Source organism: Lynx rufus, unplaced genomic scaffold, assembly GCF_022079265.1.
Source record: "Lynx rufus isolate CCGP_SWC_20201006 ecotype Redwood Valley unplaced genomic scaffold, mLynRuf1.p SCAF_4, whole genome shotgun sequence".
In the NCBI taxonomy this organism is placed as follows: Eukaryota; Metazoa; Chordata; class Mammalia; order Carnivora; family Felidae; genus Lynx; species Lynx rufus.
In genome coordinates, this window is record NW_025814856.1 from 96,792,239 (window position 1) to 96,818,612 (window position 26,374).

Genomic DNA, 26,374 nt, shown 5'->3' on the forward strand with positions numbered 1-26,374 from the left:
TACTCTCTAAAGACATCTGAGTGTCATGCTGAAGGCATCCCAGTGAAGTCAGGCATCTAAAGGACACTTAACCCTCCCCTATCAGATGAAGACAAGCTTCATCATTTTTTATACACCCTAAGTTATGCACCACCTACAGCTACAACTATGGACCAGACTTATAACAATTGTCCTAAATTTCTACCTCTAAGGCTAATTCCTTCAAGGAGCTTACAGCCTGATATATCAGACTCCCAAAATAATTACAAACAAAACAGAAAGCAGTATTATGAAGGACATTAATAAGATGTTACTCTGGAAACACTGAGGGACGAAGGTGGGATTGATTTCTGTAGGGAGTACCAGAAGGGGACATTTGAGTCAGGGTTTGGAAGATGACTAATAGATAAGCATTTCTCATGGCTGTAAGATGTCAGTTTCGAATCAGTTAACTTGTAATTCCTTTAACATTCCACAGATTAAGTTGATTCCCAGGTCCGGTATGACATAGCCCACGAAAAAATGTGTATTTCCAGGAAGTGGAGTGCAGTCTTTTTCTCTTCAAGAAATTCTAAAAATAAATACCAGTTCAGTCTGAAAAACTGTGCTTCTAAGTCTTTATACATCGCCATTTGTACGTAAACTACATGCATCACGATACTAAGTGGATTTTCCCTAAATCGAAAAACACAAAACAATGGGAAAAGTTTTAAATGCAGTGACCTTTAGGACTCATAAGCTTTATTACTGGCATGAAATTCCAGCTATCATTCTTGCAAAAAAAGTCAAATCTGTTCCCAGTGTCTTTCCTGGTTGCTACAATTTTTTACTTTATGTCACTATAAGAAATAGAGTATGCAGTACAAACTAGACACTGAAAAATCAGGTATTTATGACTGCCTTTCCCCTTTTCTCTATGAAATAATTTGTCTACATTTTCCTGTCTGAACATATCCACTGTCAGCAAGAATGGAATGTTAATTGATGTTACGCACAAGCTGGGCTATCATTCCTCAAATTTAATAAGCAAAAAAGAAACAAAAACAAAACAAAACCAACTGAGTTTCCTGTTTTTATTTGTGATTCTTTGTGCCCATTTGGGGGTGATCAAAATAAAGCGTCTGTCTCAGTTATGGCTCATCTTTCCCTCAATTAATGTACCTAAGATCAGTTCCTTCCATCTGCTACCTCTGATGACCACAGGGATCACAAAGCCTATTTAAGCTTTTCCTCAGGGACTGCAACTACATTCTAAGGAAGCTCGCAGCCTACCTAACCCTTCCCAGTGAGGAAACACACATACTCAGCATTTCTGCTGTGATTACGTAAGAATACAAGGGCTCCCTTGACCCAGCCCAAAGCTGAGGCGTATCCTTTAAATACCATCTTGTGCCTTGTCTTCTCAAAAGTGATGGGCAAAGAGAAAACAAGTATGATTTCTCTTTTAACAATGGTGACACACTCCAAGGAATCCTCTGTAAAACTTCTCACGGCCCTAGGTAAAGTACACAATGTTGCGAAAGTTGCGAAAGTCCGTGGTCTTAAGTGTCCAGGTTGTAGTATCCATATTTTGGAGGTGAGGAAATGGAATACTTTTGTAAACTGAATGTTGTTCTAAGACAAATTATCTCTCTTAGAAAATTTCCAACTCCCCTGCTGTTTATTTCTCAGTTGAGGCATTACTGGAATTTCAGTAAACAATTCTTTGGTAGGCAGAATACCAGCCTCCTTGTGGCCACTGCCATTCCCCAAGTCATTAAGATGACCAAAGATGCTGCCATCCATTTCTCAGCTGTGCCCTCCACCCAGGGCAGTGCTGCCCCTGACTGAGAATCACTTCGAGGCTAAAGATGGACCAGGTGAAAAATGACATACTGACCCAAGAGGATTCCTTCTCTTAAGGCTTAATCTAATGCTTTGAGGGCAATTTTTATAGTGTTCACGGATCCCAAGGGATGCTCAGCATCAAACTCCTATCCCAAATAAGTGGCACAGTAAAGGGACATTCCTTGGCTTTTTGTATCTCTGCATGAATTCACTGTATGTAAAACAGGTCTTTCAAAGGTAAGAGTTACTGGTGCCTACTTCTGGGCTCTTTTTATACTCTGGGTGCAGAATTTCACAAAAATTCATCTCAGAAACAATGAACTAGAAGGAGAAACAGAAGGTAACCGAAGTCAGTAGCTTATTATGGTTTTGTGTCTGAATGAGACCAAATAAACAGGATACCGTAACTGTCATTCTCTGCCAACATAGGGCCTTGGGTTTGCTCTTTGTATTTTGGCTTGGATGAAGGCTTCCCCCAGTGTGGGGTGTGGAGTGTGGGGTGCTGCTTGTTCATGGGCTATCCAAGTTTACTATAAATTTAGTATCTTCACAGCAACACAGCTCCAGAAGAACGCCTTCACACACCTTTGCAGGTACCTAGCTGTTTCTCAAACCAGGTCACTACAGACAGGTCAATGTTCCTGACGCCCTTCTTCCCTAACCCTTGAGCTGTATTTCCCCAGACTTTGCATATGCAGCTCTGGAAATAGTGGTTATGGCAAAAAACATTTGGAAACCTGTAACTGAGTCTTTTCTAGCGGCTACAATGTAACAGACTATTTTTGCAACAGGTCCTATTCATGGCAAGCCCAGCCTGGATATGTCTGTAGTTGTAAGCAAAACCCTTTCTTCCTAACCCTGTTTGTTTGTTTATTTATTTTAATGTTTATTTATTTTTGAGAGAGAGAGCACAGTGGGAGAGAACAGAGAGAGAGAGAGAGGGAGACACAGAATCTGAGGCAGGCTCCAGGCTCTGAGCTGTCAGCACAGAGCCTGACGTGGGGCTCAAACTCATGAACTGTGAGGTCATGACCTGAGCTGAAGTCAGACACTCAACTGACTGAGCCACCCAGGCTCCATTCTGTCCCCCAAGTGACCATGGGCAGTAATAATATTAGGGGCATGGTATGGGGAAGTTCATCATTTAAAAGAGGAAACAAACCTAATGAAAGAATAGCACTTTCTTACTCACCACTGAGGTAAGAGCCATCTGAAAACTGTAGATGCGGGCAAGGCCAAAGTCAGCCAGTTTTATTTGTCCGCTGCTGGTCACCAGAATGTTCTGCGGTTTTAGATCACGATGCACTACTCGGTGAGAATGAAGAAAGTCCAGACCTCGGAGAAGCTGAAACATCATATCCTAAATAAAACAAACAAACAAAAAAGAAAATCAATAAACTGTCACAATAAATTTAACATACTGAATCCTTTGTGTTGGAAGTACTTGACGGGTATTTGCTGAATAAATGAATTCGTCTCCCTTTCCATCTCTCCAGTCCACTATTCTCAAGGTCACTACAAAAAATTTCACATCAGCCTGTATTTTATTAATGAAAGGAAAATTTAAAAATAGGTTCAGATGGCATAGGAGATATTCTGGAAGATAAATACCAAACTGGTGTCTGTAGTTCATGCTGGGGAGAGGAAGCAGGTGGTAAGAAGGGAGACACTTTTTACTTCATATACTTTTATATGATTTAATTTTTTATTTCAACAATTAAAATCCAGTAAATGGTAATATTAATGGTAATTCCTATTATTTAAAATTTGTTAAACATTTATTTATTATTGAGAGACACAGCATGAGCATGGGAGGGGCAGAGAGAGAGAGAGGGAGCCACAGAATCCGAAGCGGGCTCCAGGCTCCGAGCTGTCAGCACACAGCCCGATGCGGGGCTCGAACTAACCAACCATGAGATATGACCTGAGCTGAAGTCGGACGCTTAACCAACTGAGCCACCCAGGCGCCCCAGTAATTCCTATTATTTTTATAGCACCTAACACTAAGCAGTCACTACAGGTCAACCACCAATCCAAACACTTTCTGTTTAGAAACTCAGTGCACAACCAAACACTGAGGTAAATAATATCATTACCTCATTTTATAGGCCAAGAAACAGGTGTTTGTAATTAGCCCAAAGTAACACCACTATTCAAGAAATAGTGTTGATCAAACTATAGTCTAGAAAAAGTGAGTTCAAATTCAAATTCCCAGTGCACTCCTTTATTAGATCAATGATCAAATGAGCATGTAAAGCCAGGTAAGCCACTTAATCTTGCTGAGCCTCAATTCTCCTGTCTGTAAAATGAGAATGCAACAAAGCCTACTTTCTAGGATCACTGTTTGTAAAGCACTTAATGCAGTGGTAAGCATTCAATAAATGGTAGCTATTACCACTTATGGAATGGAGAATGGGGGATATTCAGAAAAAAAAACTAATGTCACATCTTCTTCTAACTTTGGAACCCGTAAATTATAAGATTTAAAACTCAGAAACAGTGTCTGAAAGTAGGAATTTAAGACCCTGAGCATTTGATCCTTTGAAAACTAATGTCACATCTTCTTCTAACTTTGGAACCGGTGAATTATAAGATTTAAAACTCAGAAACAGTGTCTGAAAGTAGGAATTTAAGACCCTGAGCACTTGATCCTTGAAATCTTTGACCTACCCCCCATATATCGTGCGAAACAAGGGAGGATGGAATTATTTTGTTCACATAAGGGTTAGAGAAATGGTAAGGCAGTATCATGGGCTTCACAGCTGGCAGGGGCTGCAAGGACACATTTGTTCACTAGCTGGACCATACTTGGTTATTGGGTTATGGTACTGGTTCTTCCTTCAGAGCTGGGGGTTCTGTCTTTACATCCTGGCTTGTTTAAAACCAAAACCTCAATATTCCATAAAACTAAGAGAAAACAGTGCTTACTTTTTAAAAATAATGTAATGAGATTACATGAAGTAATGTATGCAAACAGGGGTAGTGCAGTTCTGGCACATATTAAGCATTCAATGAATGACAGTCATTAAAGTGTCCCATTTCCCAGGGGGAGACAGAGTCACAAACATCCGTAAGAAAATGTGGCCAGTGCCACAAGGTCGGTGAACAAAGGACTAAGCAGTGGTGTGTAATGAATGACAGGTGTACTAGAATCCTTTCTGATGCACCTCAATGGATATTCTGAATGGGCAGGGTTTACCTTCTAAGTTTTCAAGGACAAAACCCTTGCAGAAGACTGCACTGTCGAGGGTCAGTTCTTCAAGACCTGAGAACACTGCAGGTCACACACCTCTCAATGCACACGCTTCCAGTGTGAAAACGAAGTGTGCGATGTTAACAAAAGTCTACTGGGGCAAATCCGTCACTACTGGAAACGTATGCACATGACTTGTAAGCCCTGGAGTTTAAACAGCTTGACTAACCTAAAGTAATGCCATGCTGACTTGTCGCCTATAACTTCTTACATGCTGAACATCAACCACGTAAAACTGCACAAAGAATAAATCTGTTTGGTTCATTTTTTCGTGTTCAAACAGTTTAAGCAGCCAATTAGCAGAATAAAAATTTTGAAATTTGAACTCATTAATAATAAAGCCCATCTAAATTTATAAAAAGGCTGATCCACAGAGTAAAAAAAGAAACAAAAACAAAAAAATCAACAACACTGAGGAGGGCACCCGTTGGGATGAGCATTGGGTGTTGTATGGAAACCAATCTGACAATAAATTATATTTAATAATAAAAAAAAGTGTGTATTGCTTTTACTTGTGTATTCACTTATATAGGAAATACTACATCTTTCTTAATTATTAAACTGGTATATGTTTTGTTTTGTTTTGTTTTTTTAAATTTTTTTTTTTCAACGTTTATTTATTTTTGGGACAGAGAGAGACAGAGCATGAACGGGGGAGGGGCAGAGAGAGAGGGAGACACAGAATCGGAAACAGGCTCCAGGCTCCGAGCCATCAGCCCAGAGCCTGACGCGGGGCTCGAACTCCCGGACCGCGAGATCATGACCTGGCTGAAGTCAGACGCTTAACCGACTGTGCCACCCAGGCGCCCCTAAACTGGTATATGTTTAATGCAGAAACTTAACAAAATTTTTTACAAATCCAGAGGAAGAATCGAAATTACTCAAAATCCTATCACTCAGAGAACAGAGAAAACTTCACTGTTAAATAATTTTTGTCTTGTCTTTCAAAATTACAGCTATTATTGTATTTGTAGGTATAAATATATATTTACATATTAAATATGTGCTAAATAATGTATAGCACATACAAATAATACTAATATATAAATATATTTATAAATAAAAATGATTATTCTGTACACATTATTTTGTGATTGTTTTAAAATCATTTAATAATTCATTATGAATGTTTTGCCACTTCAACAAAATTCTTCTGCAATGTATCTTTTTTTAACTCAATATCATTTTTATTTTATTTTTATTTATTTATTTATCTTGATATATGAAATTTATTGTCAAATTGGTTTCCATACAACACCCAGTGCTCATCCCAAAAGATGCCCTCTTCAATGCCCATCACTTACCCTCCCCTCTCTCCCACTGCCCATCAACCCTCAGTTTGTTCTCAGTTTTTAAGAGTCTCTTATGCTTTGGCTCTCTCCCACTCTAACCTCTTCATTTTTATTTTATTTTAAATGTTTATTTATTTATTTTGAGAGAGAGAAAGAGAGAAGAGAGGCAGAGAGAGAGGGGGCGAGAGAGAATCCCAAGCAGGCTCCATGTTGTTAGCGCAGAGCCCTATGTGGGGTTTGATCTCAAGAACTGTGAGATCACGACCTGAGCCAAAATCAAGAGTTGGATGCTTAACCAAATAAGACACCCAGGTGCCCCAATACAATATGACTTTTAATGACTACATGATTTTCCTCCCTGGGATATGCCATAGTAATTACTATTTGGTTTTAGTTGGGTTATTTTTTTTTTTTTAGTTTATTTATTTATTTTGAGAGAGAGAGAGAGAGAGAGAGAGAGAGAGAGCGAGCCTGAGTGGGGGAGGGGCAGAGAGGGAGAGAGAGAATTCCAAGTAGGCTCCGTGCTGTCAGCACAGAACCTGATGCGGGGCTCCATCTCACCAACTTGAGAGATCATGACCTGAGCTGAAATCAAGAGTCAGACACTTAACTGACTGAGCCACCCAGGTGTCCCAATAGCTGTGTTATTTTGGAACTTATACCCAGAGTTTAGTTCTCCTTCATTTATTTTTTTTTTTAATTTTTTTTTTCAACGTTTATTTATTTTTGGGACAGAGAGAGACAGAGCATGAACGGGGGAGGGGCAGAGAGAGAGGGAGACACAGAATCGGAAACAGGCTCCAGGCTCTGAGCCATCAGCCCAGAGCCTGACGCGGGGCTCGAACTCCCGGACCGTGAGATCGTGACCTGGCTGAAGTCGGACGCTTAACCGACTGCGCCACCCAGGCGCCCCTAGTTCTCCTTCATTTAAACACTAGGGCACAGGAAAGAGACTTGCTCCATTATAACTATTACCACCAGCATAGTTTAAATAGTGCCAACGGGTATAATTACACTAACATTGATTCCATGTAAATGATGTTTACAGATGTATGGTAAGTTGGTTTTACATAAGAATTAACATTCTTTAGATTTTATTAGGCTATTTAAAAAATATTTTTGTTGAGCAAACTGGGCTTTCTTTTAAACCTACAATACCCAGCTACAAGAGTTTTTTGAACTATGTGAGCTTTGAATTAAATGATCTGAAAAATTTTGCCCAAGTCTCATGATCTTCAGTAATTCAACTGTAAGGTAGGTTGATACACTTTATAGACTTGTAAGAAGTGTGATTTGGGGACCCTCCTCAACCTTTAACCATCATTCACTGGAACACCTAACCTCAAAGGGAAAATATATGCAGCTATGTTGGGGACTCCAGTCACAAAGAAGAAGAAGATGTGGTCCCAATTCCTGAGAATTATATGAATGAATAAACTGTAACAGTAAACAAGGCAGGAAAAAACACCTTTACTTCAGAATCACAAGAAGTGCTTGGATCAAAGATATTTCAAAGGATTCTCTACTTGAGCTTATTATCTGTTCTATCTCAGTTTATAGTATCGTGAGACATACGTTTAAATTAGCTCCTCAAGATTTTAATCTCAATTAATCTGTTTTATACAAGACGCAAATATTTCACAGTAATCCTGATGATGCAATGCAGTGAGACTACGGATACTGCCAATTAAGGTTCTTTAAGTTAAACACAGGTTTAAAACCTTTTTACGTTTCAGTGCACAATTCTGGTGGAAGAGGTTTAAACATCTAGTCATACTCATGACAGATAAACAGTCACTTGGGGCCATCACTCTGTATCTTTCCGAAACACGTGCCATGGAAGCATGTTTCAACAGGACCCCGTCATGGAATGAAGTCTGGCTCCCAGGGACTTTGGGTGGGGTTTTGTCCTTGGCAACCCCCCTAGGAAGATTCCAGACTTTAGTCTGAATACCACAAATCTGTAAAGCCTTGTAATCATTTCTTTTAGGTGTTCTACAAGTTTAATCCTGTTATTTCTTTACAAACAAAACAAACAAGCCAGCTGAAAAGTTACCTCAAGCTTTCCTAATGGGAAAAAGATTGTTCATTGGTTTTTTTTTTTTCCCCAACTACAAAGTATAATTAGTTCCAAAAGATAATGAAAACATCCAATTTATATCATATAGTAAATCACAGAAATGACAGATTTCAATAGACAATTCTGGGTTTTTGGATAGATCTATGTGATGTAGTCACATCCTCAAGATTTTAGCAACAAAAATGTACATCAATAGTCTAAAAACTAAAAATAAGGGGCACATGGGTGGCTCAGTCGGTTGAGCGTATGACTCTTGATTATGGGTTAGGTCGTGACCCCAGGGTGGTGGGATCGAGCCCCATGTTGAGCTCTATGCTGAGTATGGAGCCTGCTTTGGATTCTCTCTCCCTCTTTCCCTCTCAGTTAAGTGTCTGGCTTCGGCTCAGATCATGATCTCGCAGTTTGTGAGCTCAAGCCCCGTATCGGGCTCTGTGCTGACAGCTCAGAGCCTGGAGCCTGCTTCGGATTCTGTGTCTCCCTCTCTCTCTTTGCCCCTCCCCTGCTCATGCTCTGTCTCTCTCTCTCTCAAAAATAAATGAATGTTAAAAAAAAAAAAAGAACTAAAAAAAGACATGTACAAGCTATAGTCAATGATAATCATTTTTTTCTCCTTATAATGTGTAAACTACAGTCTTCAAATTTGTTATTCAAGTTTTGATAGAAGTACCTTCCTAATGATTTGTTTCCTACAAAAGCCTCCTATCCAGTTTGTTTCCTATGAAGGATGTTACAGGAGTCTACAGTCTAAAATGGATTACATACAACAAAGGTATCTTAAATTAAACTGACAACATTCTGGTTTAAGGTAGGGGGTTAGCATTAGGAATAGAAATAAAAGATCATGACAGCCTACATATAAAGGGTGATGGGAAAGCCACAAAGAAAGTAGAGCACTTCGGGGGTGCCTGGGTGGCTCGGTCAGTTAAGCATCCTGATCTCACAGTTCCTGAGTTCAAGTCTTGCATTGGGCTCTGTGCTGACAGTTCAGAGCCTGGAGCCTGAAGCCTAATTTGGATTCTGTGTCTCCCTCTCTCTCTGTCCCTCCCCGGCTTGTGCTCTCTCTCTCTCTCTCTCTCTCTCTCTCTCAAAAAAATAAATAAAATAAAATAAAATAAAATAAAATAAAATAAAATAAAAATAAATTAATTAAATAAACATTAAAAAAAAAGTAGAGCACTTTAATAATAATGACAACAATGCAGGCTAGGCCCAGGATCCTTTTTTGTTTATGCTGATTAAGACTATGTATTTTAAAATGCTGGTTTTAAATTTTTTTTTAATGTTTATTTATTTTTGAGGAGAGAGAGAGAGAACATGAGCAGGGGAGGGCAGAGAGAGAGAGGGGGACAAAGAATCTGAAATAGGTTCCAGGCTCTGAACTGTCCGCAGAAAGCCTGACGTGGGGCTTGAACTCACAAACCATGAGATCATGACCTGAGCCAAAGTCGGATGCTTAACCAACTGAGCCACCCAGGTGCCCCTATTTTAAAATTCTTAATTGTGGTAAAATACGCATAACATAAAATTTACCATCTTAACCATTTTTGAGTATATAATTCAGTACTAAGTATATTCACCTTGTTGTGCAAGGTTGTGCAATCTCCAGAACTTTTCCATCGTGCAAAACTTAAACTATACCTATTGAACAATTCCCTATTATTCTCTTCTCTCCAGGTCCTGGCAACCACTCTTCTACTCTATGAATTTGACTACTCTAGATACCTCATGTAACTGGAATCATACTGTATTTGTATTTTTGTGATTTAGCATAATGTCTTCAAGATTCATCCATGTTGTAGCATATGTCAGAATGTCCTTTAAGGCTGAATAATATTCCATTGTATGTATATTCCACATTTTGCTTATCCATTCATGTGTTGAGGGACATATGGGTGGTTTCCACCTTCTGGTTACGGTTAATAATGCTGCTATGAACACAGGTATACATATATCTCTTTGCAACTTTGCTTTCAATTATTTGGGAGATACACACACACACACACACACACACACACACACACACACACACCCAGAAGTGGAATTGCTAGATGCAGTCCCAGGATCTTTTAAAATCACAGTTCTCCTACAAAGTATGGTACAATATTCTACATAAGCAACGGAGTAGTGAATGACAGAGCCATGTCTGGATCATTCAGCAGGTCATACACTCACTGGCGATGTCACTCACTCTGATTTCTGTGCTCAAAGAGAATCTGCTGTTGTCACCACATCAAGCTCACTGTACAGTACACACCTTTTACTCTACTTCAAAACTTGACAGAAGCTCCTTCAAGCTTTCACTGATCAATTCACAACGATAACAATGGGCTGCAAAGACTGCTTTATAAACAGATCCCCCCCCCCCACTTCTTGTTTTGGTCCTCAGGAATACCCAAAGAATGCTTCACCCAAAATCACAAAGGGCAAAACAAATTTTGGAAAAGCAAGAGAGGGGGGTTAAAGCAGGTTCCTTAAAACCTCAGACCACCTGGAAGGATGTAATTGGTGAATTCAAAGCAAGCAATAAGTGGGAGGACCTGGTGGAGATGAGCTGCAAGAGTCATGAGTGAGCTTTGTTTCAGAAAAGGGCAGTCAAGCTGCCTCATATTCCCCGTCACATCACCACTGTGCCCAGTGGGTCAGGGATGGTGGGAATGGGTAACGGAGGGCAACACTGCTCCTCACCAGCTCTTCAGCAGAAACAAAGGCAAGGCCCCTAATTTCAAGTGCTGACTTTCTATTTTTACTGCTTCTAGGCAACTGGATAAAAGCATAATAAAAGTGGCTTTGTATGCCAATTTCATTAATAAAATGTGTATTCTAAAGACAGAATGAAAAGAATCCATATATTATTCATTCCTGGGAGTGATGCTAATGCTGAAGTAAGTAAAGAATCCATTTCAACCAACCAGGAAGAAGAAAATAACTAATTTTCACCAAGCCTGGAAATGTTGGTACTTGAAGGACAATGTAATGACTAAATAAGTGGACAGTTTGAAAGAAGGATAGGTTACGTCACCACAATGGTTATTTTTAACTCACAGTGGAAAGTCATCAGGAATTGAAACTACAAATAGCAATGTTAATTATAACTTTTTCAGAGTAGGATATAAAAATCAGCATTGCATAAATAAGAAAATACAAAGTACAACTACCTAGGTTTTTGACTAATGACCCAAACGGTTTCTGTTCTATTCACGTTGTTTTGTAATCTTTTTAAAAACATTTAACCACATACTGTGGATATATAATTTCTTTAAACAATATGCTCTATTGGCTGCATTTGGAAAAATACCTTCTCATCTTTCCCCATTCTCCTTCTCATTTCCCTCTTTTGAGAATTTTCCCCTCCCTTAGTACTTCCCTCCTCTCCAAATGAGGTAATGTATTACAAAAAGTTGGTTTTCTGTTCCACAGAGTGGAGCATATTATTATTTGTTTACGGTAGCAGACATTGTTGGTTGCCAGCCACGAATGATTGGTCCAAGCTAATCACATTCCCATAAATTTGTTGGAAATTAATCTAGGGATAGACATGAGACCTAGTCCTAGCCAGCGAGACGTATGGACAAATCTGCTGTAGAGTTTCAGGAAGTATTTTTCCCTTTTATAAGAGGACCACAGTAGAAAATTCTTGCTGTACTTCCTCCTCACCTCCCAGCCCCCACTCCCTATCCGTGCATCTTACACTAAATGCTGCTGCTTGAGGACCTGAACTTGCAGTTGTAGCAACCATCCTGAAGCACAAAGGGAGACATCATCTGTACGCATAAAATGCCAGAGTGAAAATGAGAGAAAAAGTCTGGGTCTTTATGACATTGCTGAATAGCTGAACAACTTTGAGGTTGCCCACCTCTGGTCTTGTAGTTTTAACAGTAATGCCCTTATTTAAAGCTTTTTTTTTTTCCTATGGAGTCTTCCGTAATTTGCAGTTGACAATTATTCTAACAAACCAAACTTAACTAAAATTGTATCAACTGAAACCTGTTAAGGTCACTATCTTTCATTCAGAGCCCTCTTTGCCAGTGTGCGCTGCCTCTCTCCCCACACCCTGCCCCTGCCCCACCATGGGGCCTGTATCAACATTCTTTTCCTGTTGCCAATTATCATTTCCAGGGGGTTATCTTTTTCTCTCTGAGACTTATTCCTCCTTCCATTTGTTGTCACAACATTTTCTTCTTCATCGCTATCATTTGCTATCAATCCTCCATATTCCTCAGGGACTATGGCTCATCCTCTCTACCCTACACTCACCATTTTCCTGCATGACTTCAACATTATGCAGCTAGGATGCCCTAGCTAGTACCTTAACTTCAGAGACCTTTGACATCATTAACCCCATTCCATTATTTACCATTTATTTCCATGGCTAAAACTAGGAATGTGTTATTACTCAACTCTGACATAAAATATTTTTAATAAAAAAAGTTTAAGTTACTTTAATCACATTTACTTGGATATCAAAATGACACTTAAATTTACATAAGCTTATCAGACAGCATAACTAATTAAATTTGGAGAGCAACTTCTTCACACACCATGTGTTAGGTCTGCCAATTCCCTCATCTCTCTTGTTGGTCATTTTATCTTATCTTCTTTACAAAGCTTAATCCTCAGTTAGCCCAACCACTCTCTCTTTCTTGGCTGTTATACCAGTGATTCAGACAGCTGTTATGGGGTAGGGGTAGAGCATGATCACGTATGTGTCCCTTATCGATATGAAGTCAGTCTTAAATCCTGATTACCATAGTGCCACCAGGTAGTCCCCCGTGGTCCCCAATAAGCTCTCTTGCTGTCCTTATAGGCCAGTCCGAATGTTTACTGCTGTCTCCCTAACTTACCATCTCCCTTTCTTCTCTTAGCACACTAGCCTATACTCCACTACAGAGAGAAACTCATTCCATCAAGGGGATGCTATTACCTCCCTGTGTCCACCTACAAATTTAAAAGCACTGGCATCTACCCTTCTTCTTTATCTTCTGGTAGGAAAGGTTTCCTTCCTTCTACACAGTATTCATCTCCCTCCTTATGCTCTGGATCTCATTCAATGTAGCTTATTCAAGTACCTCCCCTTGCTCTACTAGCCATTCCCCTACTACACCTGGGACTTCTTCCCTTTCTATTGTCCCTTGACCAATAAACAACCCAAGCGACCCCCTTCTTTTTTTTTTTTTAAGTTTGTTTATTTATTTATTTATTTATTTATTTATTTACGAATGAGTGAGGGAAGGGCGGGGGTGGGGGGTGGGGGAGAGAATCCCAGGAGAGGCAGAGAGAGAATCTTGACACGGGGGCTCGATCCTGTGAACCATGAGATCATGACCTGAGCCAAAATCAAGAGTCAGACTGAGCTACCCAGGTGCCCCCTTTTTCTTTTAAGATTTTATTTTTAAGATCTCTACACCCAACGAGGAGATTGAACTCACAACCCTGAGATCAAGAGTCACATGTTCCATGGATTGAGCCAGCCAGGAGCCCCTCCTCTTCTTTTCTTAGACAAGGATCTTTACACAGCAATGCACATTTTCCTAATTCTCATCCACATCACATCACTACAATGAATGCAGATGCAGCAGCTCTTCCAAGATCACCAATAACCACTTGTTTGCCACAACCAATGGGACGTTCCACTCCTCACTTAACCTTGCCATGGCATTTCACACTGGGTCTCGCCCTCCTATTCACTGTTCTCCAAAATAAAAAGACCTTCTATGTTTCACATTAGAAATGTAATGCATAATTAACATAATAAACATATTTGTTCTGTTAAAAAAGCCAAAACACAAGGAAAAAAAATACCACCCACAATTCTCCCATCCAAAGACAATCATAATCAATTAACACATTGATGGTTCCTTCCGTAATTTTTCTGTACATGTATTCTCATATAAAAAGTTATTTTCCTTTTATAAATGGAATACTAGTGTATATGATTTTGTAATTGCCTTTTTCACATAATGTATACTGGACCCTCATTTGCACATCAATGAATACAGGTCTACCGCTCAATTTTTTTTATATTTGTTTTTGTTTTTTTTAATATGAAATTTATTGTCAAATTGGTTTCCATACAACACCCAGTGCTCAACCCAACAGGTGCCCTCCTCAATGCCCATCATCCACTTTCCTCTCCCACCCCGCCCCCATCAACCCTCAGTTTATTCTCAGTTTTAAAGAGTTTCTTATGGTTTGCCTCCTTCCCTCTCTAGCTTTTCCCCCCTTCCCCTCCCCCATGGTCTTCTGTTAAGTTTCTCAGGATCCACATAAGAGTGAAAACATATGGTATCTGTCTTTCTCTGTATGACTTATTTCACTTAGCATAACACTCCCCAGTTCCATCCACGTTGCTACAAAAGGCCAGATTTCATTCTTTCTCATTGCCATGTAGTATTCCATTGTGTATATAAACCACAACTTCTGTATCCATTTGTCTACTGCTCAATTTTTAATGGCCATGTGGTATTCTTTTATTTACATACTATCTTTGGCCAGAAGTTTTAATTTATCAAATTACCCACTTTTTAAAAAAAAATTTTTTTTTAACGTTTATTTATTTTTGAGACAGAGAAGAGACAGAGCATGAACGGGGGAGGGTCAGAGAGAGGGAGACACAGAATTCGAAACAGGCTCCAGGCTCTGAGCTGTCAGCACAGAGCCCGACGCGGGGCTCGAACTCACAGACCGCGAGATCATGACCCGAGCCGAAGTCGGCCGCTTAACCGACTGAGCCACCCAGACGCCCCAAATTACCCACTTTTTAAATTCTACTTTTATCATGTTCTAAATTACTTGAACTTGTTTCTGGACTTTGACTTGTTTGGCTCTGTTTAGGGTACAGGGTATCTCTCTCCTTTAATAATTATTTAGAATTTGTGTTCATATCTGGTAGGGCAAGTGTCCTCTTTCCATTCTTTATAAAATATTCCTGGATATTCTTACATGTTATTGTTCTCAAATGATTTTAAGATCATTTTGTTAAGTTCTCATATCCTTCCACAAACACCTTTCACTAATTTTTAAGAAATGATAATTTGGGGAGTCTTTTATAATTTTGAATCTTTCCTTTTTGCAACATATTGTGACTCTCTTTTTATTCAAGTCTTCTTCTGACTCCCTCAGTAAAGTTTTGTCACTTTTTTTCACATAATTCCTACATCTGTGAGACCCCTACTATAGTAGGCTGGTGTTCATCCTTGCTTACATGTACTGTACTGTTTCCCCACTGATCTCATTCCTCAAATCTACCCTTTACTCTCTGGCTAGCTTGATCTTTTTAACATGCAGACCTGATCCCATCAGATTAGTCTTATGCTAGAATGCCCTCAGACAAAGCCCACCTGGCTCTCTGGCCTTGTCTCTTGGAACTCCTGAAGACTTTCTCCATCTTTACCCTATGGCCCCGTCTTCTGAAAGAGGGGCCTGCTTTAGTCACTCTTCCTTCATATATATGAGGCTCCTAGGACACTGTATTAACAGGTGTCTGTAAATGTTCAATGACTTTTCACTAAGAAGTGAGACCCAAACTAAACTGGAAATGACTATGCAATCTATAAAAGCCATTAGCTTAAAAACGACTCACTGATTCTTCCCAGGAAGAAATACTTTAGCAGTGATAAAACTCTAGGGAAATCAGAAAAAGTAGGTTTGGATCATGGGACAGGGATCCAAGAGGAATCACATATAAATCAGTATCCCTACCTATTAGCCAATACAGCATCTTCATATGTGTGTTAAGACTTTTGGTTCATTATTTCATAAATATAATACCCTTATGTCTATAATGAACTTCACTGAAGAATAGAATAAAAACAGTTAAAGATGTTTTCTATCTTACCACCTCTATCCAAAATTCTTTTAGCAGCTGACCATCAAGAGACATGGACCTTAGCACACTGTTCCACAGCTAGAAGTATGGCTATAAGTAAGTCTCTTACCCTCTCTCATCCCTAAGAAAAGCATTCTATAGATCAAATCATTTTCCTTAATACATCACTTAGGTACAGAATTGGACCACTGGCTAAATCTCCCAGCACTTTAATTTCATGCCACCACATCAATGTTTCTCAAAGTGTGGTCTCTTAATCCAGTGCTACTAAACTCCATTTCATCTTGGCCACTGGCTGATTGACTCACCAAGGCCCAATTTTTCTGAACCTCAGTTTTTCATTTATAAAAATCAGGATAAATTCTTCCCTTCCTCCATCACAGAACTGCAAAGAGATATTATTATCATTTTACATTATATATTTGATTTGCTTTTTAAACTGTCAAGTGCTATTGAGCTAGACAATAAATTCCCAGAGAAACAGGAATGTGGGGCATGTTTATACTCTCCATGGAATCCAACAAAGCACCTCACACAGAGAAATCTGTTGATTTTACTTGATTTGATGAATTACTTAACAGTGTATATAGATAGGCATGAAGATGAAGTATAATGACTTTTGCTCTTGGCTTTGTGCACAGCAGTTATATAAAACATCCTCACTGATTAAGCTGATTCCTGAGTCGTTAGAGAAAAGGCTACAATCCTCCATTGTGGTTTATCAGTTATTCACTAAGAATTTAAGTGTTTGCCACGTGGAAACACAAAAGAAATCTCTCTTGGAAATGTATATAACCTAAGCAAGCCACCTGCATGTGAGATTCCAAATTTCCATTTAATGATTTAAAAGAAAAAGCACTAAATTTAGAGCAAAAAGCATTACATCTGAATTTCTAGTCTTACTAGTCATATAGCTTACTAGTCATATAATCTAAGGCAGGTCATTTGCAACCGTTGTGGGCCTTGGTCTTCACAGCTATAAAAATGGAAATAACCTTGAAGACACTTAATAAGATATTATATATTTATATATAATTACATATATTGTAATAATATATAATTACATGTAATAAGTAGAACATGAAATACTGAAGTACTTAAATGGTATAAAGTACATGCATCGTAATGCTACCATTTATACAAAAGAAATATGAAGCCCCTACTATGTGTCAGGCATCATGTAGGTGATGTTACACAGAAACACCTAAGACAGAGACTCGGGGTGCTCTTGTTTTACTGGGGAGAGAAAACAGAAATCTACCCTACACATTTCAGGTCGGTATATGGCAAGGGCTACAGATGGCATGGGTGCTACTGGCATCGAGTGAGCACTGCGGAGGAAGCTAGCATCCACACTGACCTTGGAGGTTGGGGAATCATCTGCCTGGAAGGCCACACTAGCAGAGGCTTTAGAGAACAAGCACTCAGGACCAGCAACCACCCCTGCAGAGGGCGCATTGCGAAAGGGGACCACACTGCAAAGGGTTTTACTGCTGGGCCTGTGTAGGGAGTGGATAGAGTCTTGTAGTCAGGAAACTAGTGAAAATGTGTAAAAGAATGGTATGTTATTATTGATGCTTTTGCATACAGAATGGATGGGAGGTGCCGTGAGGAGCCTATTCCCCTACTCTGGACATAAGACAGGAGGGTCTGAACTAGAAAGGGAAAGCAAGAGGAAAGTCAATTCACAAGAGAAATGCAATATGTAAATGTCTGTTTTCACAGGTCAACTTTAACAGACCATCTTTTGAGGGCTCTGCCATGTCTCCAGGTTTCACACTGGGTGGCCTTGGGCCTGTTATTTAAGCTCCCCTCCCCTCACATCAAGCCTTAGTTTCCTCATCTGTAAAACGGGGATAATACTTTCCTCTAGGATGCTGGTGGAGACTAAAACCAGTGTGTGAACCCCCCAGCTTGGGTAACTGGAACTGGAACAGGTTTGGAACTGGTGCCACTAAATCAAGAAGAGGACCCACCATTAGCCATGGCATCTGGCAGAGTTCAGATCCATCTAGTTTTCTCTTGTTAGGACGTGGACAGCCTCCCATCTTCCAAACAGTGATTATTAAGATCAACAAACACTACTGTGTGCCTATTAGACACAATCTTTAAAATATTTATTATTTTAATTAAATCAAGTGTTATGTTGCCTGTTCTTTATTTTGCAAGTCTAAAGATGGCTAGCATTTTAGATCTAGATGCATCCTTAGAAATTATGTTATTTACTGAATGCATAATATGTCTCTTTTTGCAAATAACCTAACTTTCTAAAGTGGCTTTAAGTTGCTTTTTACCTTGTATCTAAACTGATTTTTCTATGAGGCGTCCAACTGGTAAGGTTCCCTCAAACTGTCTCATAGGTGCTTTCACGGATAATAACCGTTTACTCAAAGAATGCAATATAACTTTTTACTTAATCAACATATATATTCAGAAACTAATACGGAGGAGGGAAAAACATTACTAATGAACTTTATTACATAATCAACTTTGGTTGCTTTCTGAGCTTAACAAATAAGAACTAGAATTTGTGATATTATTTCCTTATGTTATCCATTAATGCTGAGCTGTGTGCATTCCAACACAGAGAGGGGGAGAGAGGAGCAAACGAGGACTGTGAAAAGAACACTTAGCTTCATTTGGTCAAAAAATGGTCTTTACAAAGGTTTTTATTATAGGTCATAAAACACTGCTTACCACAATGTACCTTTCCTTGAAAAAGAAAATAAATCCCTACAGTGGCGAGAAGCTGAAAACAACTCACTGAGTATTCATGCTTCCTTCCCATAAACACATCTGTGCATATTATCTATTTTGGGGAAAGCTGCATGCACAGCTGTTTATGGGGGCTCAAAATTTTTTATTCTGTGTTGTTGCAAGGACTGAATTTTTAAGCTGATCCTATTAGGAGAGCAAATGCATCTCCAGGGGGAGGAGAACCATATGCTCCTTACTAATAACTCTTTCAATCTATGGGAAGAAGAGAGGCTCTAGGTGTTCATATCTAGTTAGGAAGAGGATGGAGGCCAAGAGAAAAGGGGATCTTTAAGCTAAATGGAACTGTCACCAAAACAAAAATGAAAATGACATTAAGAACCTAATGTGTATCTTACAAAGAATTCAGCAAGTTAACATTAAAATAGGCAATACAGGGGCGCCTGGGTGGCGCAGTCGGTTAAGCGTCCGACTTCAGCCAGGTCACGATCTCGCGGTCCGTGAGTTCGAGCCCCGCGTCGGGCTCTGGGCTGATGGCTCAGAGCCTGGAGCCTGTTTCCGATTCTGTGTCTCCCTCTCTCTCTGCCCCTCCCCCGTTCATGCTCTGTCTCTCTCTGTCCCAAAAATAAAAAAAGTTGAAAAAAAAATTTAAAATAAGCAATACAATAGGATTTGTCCAGGAAAAGATGGGCAGCACTATGGCTAGAGAACTTGTTATGAAGGGTATCCAAGTATAGGTACATATAAACACTGAGTGCTGCTCTGATTTAAGGCTGTCCCTCCCCAAAACTTCTTGGACCGATTGTGGTCTCAAACCTGCCCTTCCTGCCTTCAAATCTTTTCCTGGCCCATCTGAAACTCCCAGTCAGCATTTCTGATCATTCTCTTTCGAGGCGCCACAAAATCATCTTTGCATTTCTCCTTACGCTGATCCTCCAATGCCTTACCCTAGTACCTATCTGCCTATCCCTACTCTTACAACTAAAGCTGCTGAGAGAAAATCACCATCACATCATGGTCTCCACTTTCATCTGGGCTTTCAGTATTACCTTTTCTGGCTCTCTGGTAAGCTCCCTTTTCTGTTGTCCACAATGGTTACACTATCTGTGTTCCCAAGTATGTGCTTTGAAAGTATCTTAAATTCTAAATTCTGCTTTAACTACCTCACCTTATTCGTTTATGGCTCCAACATTTGGTCATATTCTGAGGTATCCCAAGTCATAATGGCAGGTGGGACTGTTCTCTTGAGTTTCAGACATGCAAACTTCAAAGTTTCCTGTTCATGTTTTCTAGAATATTCCACAGCAACTGCAATCTCAATATGACCCCAAAACAACAGTACAGTTTTTTCAGCCCCATCAAAATCTGTTCTTCAGCCTGTTATATTTTTTACTTTGTAAATGGTACCACTATTCACCCAAATGATCAAGCCAAAATATTACAGACATTTTAGATTCCTCCTCTTCTCCTGACCAAATAGCTAATCAGTCACCAAATCCTGGTAACTACAGTTCCTAAATTACATTTTAAATCAGCCCTTCTTTCCCATCTCCATGGTCCTTGTCAAGTTGCCAGTATCTCTTGCCTGGATGACTGTAATAGTGTTTCAACACAGATAAGCTATCTGTTTTTAGATTTAAGCATCTTTTAATCTTTCTTTTCACAGTGTTGACTCAATGACATTTCTAAAATATAAACTCGAATCATACAGAAGTTCTCTACTGTTCACTATAAGACAAAGGTAGAACTTAGTTTGCTACCTGAAGCATTTTATGTCTGATCCCTAACCACCTCTGGTTTTATTTCTGGCTTTTTCCATGGTCTGAAGGTGATGAACTCTATTATATCTTGCCCCTTTGTAATGCTGTTCCCTCTGCCTGGGATGTTCCCTCCATTGCCTTACTGCCCAACGCACACAGCTTATCTGCCTGGCTCTTTCCAATTTATCTTTCAAGACTTACTTTAAATAGATCTTGGCCAAGACCTGGGTAACTCTCTTCACACACCCAGGCTAAGCTAGGCGCCTCCTTCTGTAATCCCACAGCACTCTGAGTATAGTTCTATTACAGAATTTATCCTAATTTAGTGGAATCATGGTATCTCCCTCACTAATTTAGAGATCCTTAATGCTAAGGAAGGAACTGCAAATGGGAGTAGATGAGAAAATAAAGAAGCATCCCAGGCACTTTGCAGACATTATTTCATTTAATTCTCCCAGCAACCCCTTGAGTAAATGCACAGTCATTCATTCTAAAGTTGTGTCACAGGTACTGTGCTATACTAGAGAACAACAGTGCCTGGTCTCATGGAGTTGACAGTGGAGGAGGAGGGGCCAACTCACTTGGTGCTCAGCTGCTCATGCCCGGGGTCTCAGTGAGTAAGTATGAAGGAACTGAACAAACGACGCTTTTAAAATATGCTATGACCTAGCAATTCCACTTTTAGGAATTCATCCTACAGAAGCAACAGCATTAGTTTACAATAAGTCAGTACAAAGAGGATCGATGATATGTTGTTTGAAATAGTAAAAAAATGAAAATACCTAAAATGTCTACTGATAGGAGAAAAGTTCAGTAAATTATGAGTCTACAATGTAAGGGAGAACCTGGGTAATTAGGGAGAACCTGGGTAATTCTGTAAACTAGATAAATCAACAGCAAAAGGCATAAGTAAGCCTTAGAGTAAATACACAGAGCTTGATTCTGGTTTGGTAAAAGAAATGTGTACATGTTCATTAATGCATGTGTGGCTATGTCTGTATCAAGGTGGCTGGATAAAAAAACAGAATACTCCGTTAAATTTGAATTTCAGATAAACAACAAATACTTCTCCATATAAATGTCTTACATATTGCATAGGACATATTTAAACTAAAAAAGTAGTTGTTGTTTATCTGAAATTCAAATTTGAGTGACTTTATTTTATCTGCTGAATCTGGCAACCCTCTCTGAACACATATAAAAATGTTTGGAAGGAAGTATAGCTACAATTAAAGGTTGTTACCACTGGAGGTGGGGGTAGGAAGGAGAAACAAAAGGAAGAGATTTCTGCTTTTTTATGTCAAGTTTTAAATTGGTAAGATTGTGGATGATTTTTACTTTCTGATGTTTTTCTGAGGTTGCCAGTTAAAATTACATATATATTTATTAAAATATATTTTAATATAATCTTATATAATATGACATACAATTTAATACTTAATATAATTTAATATAATTATATATATAAATGTCCCTTTTGCCAACCACATTTTAAAACCAGTAGGCAGCAGTCTTTTGAAAATCTAAAAATTAGTAAGTCTCTGATAAAATTTGTGAACCAAGAAAAATCCTACTGCTGCCTAAAAGTTCTAAGTGCAACTCACATTTTAACCTCCACTTCCTGACACAGATCCTACAGAAAAATAGGTACTCAATAAATTTTATACTTTCAATATTTAAAGTAAAAGCTACAAGTGGTTCTAAAAAGACAATAAAATGATCCATTTTACATGATACAAGTAATTATTGGGTTGTTTTTAGACTGTTAACTCAGTTAACTGCTGAAATACTTTAGAATGAAAGCTAAATCAATAACGCCTTCCTAGAACAACCCCCAACTTTCTTTAGGCTGAGAGTCCAAAGCTGAAAAGTTTGCAGGCAAAATAATGTAGAAACCGTGAAGAAGCACCCATCGCAATAAGACTTGACCTTGCTTTGGGGAGCCTGGGTGGCTCAGTTGGTTAGGCATCAGACTCCTGGTTTCAGCTCAAGTCATGATTCATGGTTCGTGAGTTCGAGCCCCACAACAGGCTCTGCACAGAGAAGAGCCTGCTTAGGATTCTCTCTCTGCCCCTTCCGCATCCTCTCTAAATAAATAAATAAACTTTAAAAAAAAAAAAAAAGATGTGACCTTGCCTTATTTCCAATCCCTGCTTCTTCCCTCCTGTTTGTTGGAATCACCATACATACCCTTTCTTTTTTTTTTTTTTTTAATTTTTTTTTTTTCAACGTTTATTTATTTTTGGGACAGAGAGAGACAGAGCATGAACGGGGGAGGGGCAGAGAGAGAGGGAGACACAGAATCGGAAACAGGCTCCAGGCTCTGGGCCATCAGCCCAGAGCCCGACGTGGGGCTCGAACTCACGGACCGCGAGATCGTGACCTGGCTGAAGTCGGACGCTTAACCGACTGCGCCACCCAGGCGCCCCCATACATACCCTTTCAAAATGGTTTCTGAAATGTTGTATCTGACCTCCTGGCTGAAAGCAGGCAACTGTCAGCATAGATTTTAAGGTCATTTCAAGCTCTGTCAATATGACACTTGTTGGCTTGCCAAGAGGTACCAGGTCTGCCAGTACTTATTGGTGTTTCCTTAATAGCTTATATTTCAATGTGATTTACTTTTATTATATACTACCATACACCTAAAAGGAATATGATATTTATACCCAACACACACACACTCAAACAAACACAATGTATTTATAAAGCAGCACAGTGGGTAAGCCAAAAGAATCGTTTTCATACTTAAAGTTCATAAAACTCTTCTCTTCTGGCATTGTATTTTTGTCATTTTTTGGGCAGTGACATTACACACTGGAAACAGAAAGTTTCTAACATTTAAAAGCCCAGATATGAGATTTTACCATCTGTCACATATACTTAGTTTGTAGCTAAAAATATCTTACTAGATACTTAAAATGTCAAAATAGGCTAAAAAGGCAGTAGGGAAATGTCCTGCCTCCATGTATTTTGAAGTGCTTGGCTAGGAGAGACACAAGTGATGATAAAATCACATCTGATGCTCTGAGTGGAAAGAGAAGGATCCCATTCAAATTCCAACACACTGGGAGAAGATTTTAGCCCTGCACATATCTGACAGAGGACTTACACGCTCAGTATGTAAAGAACTCCTACAATTCAATCAGAAAAAGACATATAACACAATCTTTAAAAATAGCGAAGATGTGAACAGGAACTTCACCAAATAGGAAATCCAAATGTTCAGGAGCTTATGAAAAGGTGCTCATTACCCTTATTAGTCATCATGGAATTGAAAAGCATAAATAGACACCATTACAATGGCTTAAGTTGACAACAACAAGTGTTGACAAAGACATGGAGCAACTGAGCCTCTCATAGTACTGATGGAGAAATACAGAATAGTTTAAACCACGTGGGAAACTGTTTGGCAAAACTATTGTACACAGAAGAACAAAAACTTCTCTCACAGATATGATGCTGAATGATAAAAGCTTTACACAAAAAAGTACATGCGTTTCTAGGAAACAGCCAGTGTAGTAATTACCTCTAGGGAGAGGTTACAGACTGGGAGGGCTCTCGAAGAAGTCTTCAGAAAAGTTCTCTTTCTGGATCTGGGCTGTGGTTACAACAGTAAAAAACCATCAAGTGGAAGGCATGCTTGAGATGAGTGCACTTCTTTATTATATGTTTCTAATACCTCAATTAGAAAAAAAACTCCCTGTCTTTCTAATATCCATCCAAATCTGGGAAGTTATCCAGGTCAGTCATACTATTCAGGACCTGTCTGGCAGGCACAGTGTTAGAGGCTTCATGGACGAGGCTCTCAGTTTTCCTTTGGGATCTGTTCATTCTTACTTCTCAGCAGTATAATCACTTTGCCTAATTTCCACCTGTATCCGTTTTCTTCACTGGTAGGTGGGAGGATGACACAGGATGACACATCCTGTTACAATAATCAGGTAACGTGCGTATGTAAGTGCTATGAAAAGCACTATGGGTTATATGGATGTACATATTACTGTTATTTATATGGCATTTGGAAGATTGAAGGTTTCTCCAAATAATGTTAAAGACACTATTTTTTTTAAAGATATAATATTTTTTATCACTGCCATTTCCCTGACAACTCTCAATTTCTTGAGATACAAAACATCAGAGGTTAATTATGAGTAAGATTACAAAGTGTCCAAACCTATTCCTTTCAGCCTACAGTTCACTGCAGTGCCTCAGGGGACGGGCTTATGAGGTTCTGACTGTACCTTTCCTGCTAGACATTGGGCATGTCTGTGTATTTCATCGAATCTAAAACACCATCTATTTTAAGACTTACTATTATTTTAATGTATCACTAAAGAAGGAAGATAACTGCCAATGAAACTATGACACTACTCTTTCTTATCATATAGAGGGTTTAGTTATACTTAGGAAAAGGGCTCCTTCGACTTCTTCAGGTTTGGGTTTTTATGATGTATCATTCTTTTTTAAAAATTTTTTTAATGTTTATTTTTGAGAGAGAGAAAGAGAGAGAGAGAGAAAGTGGGGGACAGGTAGAGGGAGGAGGAGACACAGAATCCGACACAGGCTCCAGGCTCTAAGCTGTCAGCATAGAGCCCGATGTGGGGCTTGAACTCACAAACCGCGAGATCACGATCTGAGCCAAAGTCGGACGCTTAACCAACTGAGCCACCTAGGCACCCCTGAGGACAATTTCTTATGGAAACTAAGCTAACTCCTAGTGATTATCATATTTTTCTTTATATACATTTAAGCCTTATTTTATCACACAAAACCGTGTGAATATATTTGTGTTATAAAAGATGCAAAACTTCAAGAGTAGAAGTTCTACTGGACTACCTATTAGGATTGTCAGATATAAATCTGAAACACTTACCACCTATTCTAACCTTAGTGTCTTCCAAAGAGGTAGCCACTATTATCAGTTTGCTGTATACTCTTCCAGACTTGGTTCTGTAATTATATGAGATACATTATGTGTTTCAAAAAAATGGAACCAAGTTGTCTTCACAGTTCTAAAACCATCTTTTTTTCCCTTTACTTCACTCAACACTATGATTTAAACGTAATTCCTTACAGATTTACAACATTCTTTTTAATTGTCACATAGAATTCCATACGGTATTACAGTCAATTTGGCCCTTCCCTTACTGATGAGCCCTTAGGTTATTTCCATTTTTTCCAATATGATTAATGTTCTAGCAAACTTCCTGATTCAAAGCTCCTTTTGCACTAGTGTCAGGGTATCTCTGAAAGGTGAAATTGCTTGGTCACTGAAAATATTCATTTTTAGTTTTAACAGATACTATCAGATTGCTTCCAAAATCCTGTATCAGTTTAGGGGCGCCTGGGTAGCTAAGCCGGTTAAGTGTCTGACTCTGGATTTCGGCTCAGGTCACAGTTTGTGAGTTCGAGTCCTCCATCGTGCTCTGCGCTGACAGCATGAAGCCTGCTTGGGATTCTCTGTCTCCCACTCTCTCTGCACCTCCTCTCTCTCTCAAAAATAAGTAAACATTAAAAAAAAAAACCTGTATAGTTTATATTCTCACCAGCAGTACACCACTGCTACCTTTCTAGTAGAGACCCTGATTATCTCCCTCTCAAACCATTGGAGCAACTTCTCTGATTGAACTCTGGCCATAA

At 39.1% G+C, this 26,374-nt stretch overlaps 1 protein-coding gene across 2 annotated transcripts in view; it reads right to left on the bottom strand.

Annotated features, from left to right (window-relative positions):
* CDK6 (cyclin dependent kinase 6) overlaps positions 1-26,374 on the bottom strand; it is a 249,008-nt gene that overhangs the window by 125,141 nt on the left and 97,493 nt on the right. For both annotated transcript variants that reach the window (XM_047095048.1, XM_047095047.1), the window contains exon 4: positions 2,999-3,166. In XM_047095048.1, the coding sequence (XP_046951004.1) occupies positions 2,999-3,166 (168 nt within the window). The remainder of the gene's footprint in view (positions 1-2,998; positions 3,167-26,374) is intronic.